General features: G+C 41.3%; 1 protein-coding gene across 1 annotated transcript; it reads right to left on the bottom strand.

Moving 5' to 3' along the window:
• Positions 1-369: 369 nt before the first annotated feature.
• LOC107874349 lies at positions 370-1,787 on the bottom strand. Its single transcript, XM_016721157.2, has 3 exons — positions 1,670-1,787; positions 939-1,136; positions 370-644 (listed from the first exon to the last, which is right to left on the bottom strand). Exons 1-3 carry the CDS (start codon positions 1,785-1,787, stop codon positions 370-372), a joined length of 591 nt encoding a protein of 196 aa, XP_016576643.2.
• Between the last annotated feature and the right edge of the window lie 4,101 nt (positions 1,788-5,888).

The raw sequence follows: 5,888 nt of genomic DNA, 5'->3' as shown, positions 1-5,888 counted from the left end.
TCGTTCCACCACCAGTCTCTTCGATGTTTTCCAGATTGACCTCTCGAGACATCCAACACCTCTCTAGCGGTCTCCCTAATACAATTGGCAGTCGTCTCCCACATATTATCCACCCCTCCCTCTACTCTCCCAAGCCCCCTACTCTTCAACTTCTCTTCCATCTCCAAAGTACTAGCCAAAGTCAGGCTCCCCCACTTAATCCTGGGCCACGCCTCCCTACTTCTCTTCTTTTTGCCCTTATTGATAACCAAGTCCATCACCAACAACATATGTTGGTCGAGAGATTCTCGCTAGGTATGAATTTACAGTCTTTACATAGCATTCTATCCCTTTTTCTAAGAAGCAAAAAGTCTATTTGAGTCTTGGCCACTAACTACGAAATGTAATAAGGTGATCCTCCTTCTTCAGAAAGCTCGAATTTGCTATCCACAACCCAAAAGCCCTAGAAAAATCCAACAGAAAAGTTCCTCCTTCATTCCGCTCACCAAAACTGAAACCACCATGCACATCACCATACCCTCTCAACAAAGACCCAATATGCCTATTGAAATCCCCTCCCATAAAAAACTTCTCAGTGCGCGGGATGCTCCTCATCACCTCATCTAAAACCTTCCAGAATTCCTTCTTCTCTTCTTCGTCCAAACCTACTTTTGGGGCATAGGCACTAATAACGTTCACCGTAGACCCTCCCATGACCAACTTAATAGACATCAGTCTATCACTAACTCTCTTTACCTCTACCACCTGCTCCCTGAGATCTTCTTCTACTAAGATACCTACCCCATTTCTATGTTTCACGCTACCCGAGTACCACAACTTATATCCATCCACATCTCTCGCTTTAGTGCGTACCCATTTAGTTTCCTGGACACACGCTACACTAACCCTCCTCTTTTTAAGAATCTTCACCAGCTCTATAGACTTTCCATGCAAAGTACCAATGTTCCAAGACCCAACTCGCAACCTAGAAGCTCTCTTATCCCGCGTAACCTTAGTACCCCTAGCCCCTAACCCCAAACTCGATCCTAGACCCGACCCAGACCCAACCCCCTCAAACCCCAGCCCAGACCCAACATCTCTTGACCTCGACCCCGACCTATGATATGCCCCTAGTCTACCCTCGCCAATCACAGCCACTATGTAACAAATGAAAGAAAGGAAAAAGGGAAGAAAGATAACAAAGGGGGATCAAAATAAGGTAAAAGGCACACTAGTTAAAATAAATTCATAAAGGAGCTAGGACAAAGGGGGAACAAGACAAGGTAAAAGGCACACTAGTTAAAATAAAGTCAATAAAGGAGCTAGGGACAAAGACAACATTCTATAATAGATAGGGAGCAACAAAACCAATAATATAATGTAAATTTTGATACACAATAGTCAATAGCGGGAACTAATACTACCACACTTAATGGATATGCTAGTAAATCAAGTAACAATAATCAGACAAGGTAACACACTCCAAAACTACTAAGAACAATAAAGAGATTCACACGTACAACACTATTACAAAGTAACCAATCAACAAAAAATTTGACACCCACAACCAGAAATCAACCAAGACGCTATGAAACAAGAATCACAACAAGAATAGTGCAGAACACTACCGGTAGCAACCCCTAAAAATCAAGAAAGCTATACACAACTAGAAAAGATGGATCGAGTGCACCTGAACGAAGCTGGGTTGTGTCCTTATACTTGATTGAGTCACTGGATTCTGGCAATTTGCGGTAGAAATTGGTCGTTGGAATAGTGTTTCTGTCATTGAATTTCAACACGATTTGCATTCTTCTTCTTTGAGATGATGATGATGATAGTGCCTATCTTCTTCTTCTTGTTATTCGTTAACTACGGAAGTATGACCAGACGGTGAGCTAAGTCATCATAGATACGCCAGAGAATTGCTGGAATATCTTTTTTCAGAGCATCGGTTCAAACTGTAAAGAAATTCGATGCCGATTTGAACAAGAAGACGACAGTTGTTAATGCTAGGAAGCTGGACGAGGCGGCGGAACTAGCAGCGCTTGAGAAAGTGCCTGTGGATGTGAGACAAGCGATACAGAAAGCGAGGATTGAGAAAAAGATGAGTCAAGCTGATTTAGCGAAGTAGATTAATGAACGAACGTAGGTTGTTGCAGAGTATGAGAATGGTAAGGCGGTGCCTAATTAACTTGTGTTGGGGAAAATGGAGAAAGTGCTTGGTGTTAAACTCATATGCATGTAGGATCTTAATTGATTTGATAAAATCATATATGGTTTGTTATAGATAATTTAGGTAATTAGATCAAAAAGATCACATCTTGATTGTCATATCTGCTAGAATTAAGCAATTTGATTCTGTTATGTTTGCTTTCCTGTACTATAAACTTATAGCTCTCAGATGAATAAAATGTACACTTTTAGTACCAATCTTACATGGTATTAGAGCAACTTTATTCTTGTGTTGTTGATGACTAAAATAACATTTACTGGGCTACATCACCGAAAGGCATTAACAGAAGCCAAGAGTTCTGTTAACAGAGTCCCGACCGAGACAATAATAAATTAAGGTGGTGATTCTTCTCATTTTTTCTTTCAACTTACTTTTCACAAGCTGAATGGAAAGAATTATTTGGAGTAGGCCCAATCTATCTGTTTGGCAATTGATGGTCGAGGAAAACTTAGGTACTTGACAGGAGAAACGAGAAAGCCTGAACTAGGAGACCCAAAAATGAATGCCTGGAGATCAGAAAACTCGATGGTGATTGCTTGGCTACTAAACACCATGGAACCTACCATAGGTAAACCATATTTATTTCTTTCTACTGCTAGGGATGTCATCTGAGAGACGGTTAGAGAAACTTATTCTGATGTAGAAAATACCTCTCAAATTTTTGAATTAAAAATTAAATAGTGAAAAGTGAGGCAGGGAGAGAGAAGTGTTACTATTTTCTATAATGAGATGGTTTCCCTGTGACAAGAATTAGATCAATGCTATAATGATGAATGGGAATGTTTGAAGGATAGAATAAAAGCAATGAAAAAGGAAGAAAGTGAGCGAATATATTTATTTTTAGCAGGGTTGAACCAAGATTTTGACAAACTTCGTTATCGAGTTCTTGGAAAAAATCTGCTGCCCACTTTGAGGGGAACATTTTCTGAAATTAGGCATGAAGAAACAAGGAAGAATGTTTTGCTAAAAAAAGATTTCAATCTGGAACCAAAAATATAGAGTCATCTGTTTTAGTTGCTGTGAAAAATGAGAATGATAAGAAAAAAAAGTCGTGGTGTGATTTTTGCAAAAAATACTGGCACACTCCTGAGACTTGCTGGAAGATCCATGGAAAATCATCTATCGAAAACAAAAAGGGGGCAGAAAACCATGTCAATCAAGCCTTTCAGTGTACCAGCAAAGAACCGGAGCTGACATCTTCTTAAAAAATGCCACCATTCACCAAGGAACAGTTAGAGCTACTGCACAAACTTCTTCAATCCAGTAAACCTAGTCCCTATACTCCCACTTGTTCTTTTACCTAAACAGGTAATGTGCGAAGTGTTTTTTGAGTACAGATTCTACTAATATAAGCTCTTGGATCATAGATTCAGGGGCTAGTGATCACATGACATGGAACTCCCATTTTTTCTTGACCTATACTTCTTTAGCAGGAAATAAAAAAGTCAATGTTGTTGATGTTCCTTCTCAGTAATTGCTGGGAAAGGGACAATCAAACTAACCCCTTTTATGACTCTTTTTTATGTCCTTCATGTTGCAAAATTGTCTCATAATCTTTTGTCCATCTGCTAATTGACTCAAAAACTTAATTGTCGTGTTATCCTTGATGATATTTCATGTGTATTTTAGGACAACGTCTCGAGGAGAAGGATTGGCAATAACACCCTTCTTAATGGTCGAGTGACCAGGCATGAAACCGAACTGATTCTCAAAGATCGTCACGATCCTCCTCATCCTCAACTCTACCACCCTTTCCCAAACCTTCATAGTATGACTCAACAACTTAATACCTCTATAGTTGTTACAACTCTGAATGTTTCCCTTGTTCTTATACACTGGAATCATCGTGATCCACCTCCACGCTTCAGGTATCTTAGCATCTCTAAAAATAATGTTAAACAACCTTGTCAACCACTCCAGACCTACCCCGCTAGTGCTCTTCCAAAAGTCTACTGGAATCTCATCTGGCCCCGTCGTCCTACCCCGCCGCATCCTGTGAATAGCTCCCTTGACCTCCTCAACCTCGATACGCCTACAATAACTATAATCACGACCCTCCTCAGATATCTCAAAGTCTCCCAACACAGAACCTTTGTCCCCTTCGTCGTTCAAAAGTTTATGAAAATAGGACTGCCATCTCTCCCTAATGAGGACATCCTCAACCAACACTATACCATCCTCTCCTTTGATGCACTTCACTTGGTCAAGGTCACGAGCCCTCCTCTCCCTGGCCTTGGCCATCCTATATAACTTTTTATCTCCATCTTTCTCCTCTAAAGTCGCATACAAACTCTCAAAAGCTGTTGTCTTAGCCGCCACAACTGCTAACTTAGCCTCTCTTCTAGCAACCTTATACTCATATTTATTCTTCTGTCTTTCCTCATTATCCTTGCTCCCAACAACCTTAGTATAAGCCACCTTCTTAGACTCCACCTTTCTCTTGACCTCTTCGTTCCCTCACCAGTCTCCTCGATGTTTGCCAGATCGACCTCTCGAGACACCCAACACCTCTCTAGCGGTCTCCCTAATGTAATTAGAAGTCGTCTCCCACTATTATCCACCCCCTACTCTCCCAAGCCCCCTACTCTTCAACTTCTCTTCCATCTCCAAAGCACTAGCCAAAGTTAGGCTCCCACACTTAATCCTAGGTCGCGCCTCCCTACTTCTCTTCTTTTTGCCCTTATTGATAACCAAGTCTATCACCAATAATCTATGTTGAGTCGAGAGATTCTCGCTAGGTATGACTTTACAGTCTTTACATAGCACTTTATCCCCTTTTCTAAGAAGCAAAAAGTCTATCTGAGTCTTGGCCACTGAACTACGAAACATAATAAGGTGATCCTCCTTCTTCGAAAAGCTCGAATTTGCTATCCACAACCAAAAAGCCCTAGAAAAATCCATCAGAGAAGTTTCTCCTTCATTCCACTCACCAAAACTAAAATCTCCATGCACATCATCATACCCTCTCGACAAAGACCCAATATGCCCATTGAAATCCCCTCTCACAAAAAGCTTCTCCATGCTCGCGATGCTCCTTACCACCTTATCTAAAACCTCCCAGAATTCCTTTTTCTCTTCTTCATCCAAACCTACTTGCGGGGCATAGGCAGACTCTCCCATGACTAACTTAATAGACATCAGTCTATTACTAACTCTCTCTACCTCTACCACCTGCTCCCTAAGATATTCATCTACTTAGATACCTACCCCATTTCTATGTCTCACGCTATCCGAGTACCACAACTTATATCCATACACATCTCTCGCTTTAGCGCCTACCCATTTAGTTTCCTGGACACGCGCTACACTAACCCTCCTCTTTCTAAGAATCTTCACCAGCTCTATAGACTTAACTTTCAAAGTACCAATATTCCAAGACCCAACTCGCAACCTAGAAGCTCTCTTATCCCGTCTAACCTTACTACCCCTAGCCCCTGACCCCTGACCCCAAACTCGATCCTAGACCCGACCCACACCCAACCCTCCCAAACCCCAGCCCAGACCCAACAATTCCTAACCTCAACCCCAACATATGACATGCCCCTAGTCTACCCTCACCAATCACAACCACTATGCAACAAAGAAAAGAAAAGAAAAAAGGGAAGAAAGATAACAAAGAGGGATAGACAAATTTTGGTACGCAATAATCAATAACGGGAACTAATACTACCACACT

Source organism: Capsicum annuum, chromosome 6 (assembly GCF_002878395.1).
Source record: "Capsicum annuum cultivar UCD-10X-F1 chromosome 6, UCD10Xv1.1, whole genome shotgun sequence".
NCBI classification, from domain to species: Eukaryota; Viridiplantae; Streptophyta; class Magnoliopsida; order Solanales; family Solanaceae; genus Capsicum; species Capsicum annuum.
Note: the sequence above shows the minus strand (reverse complement) of the source record. Positions and strands in the feature narration are given on the sequence as shown.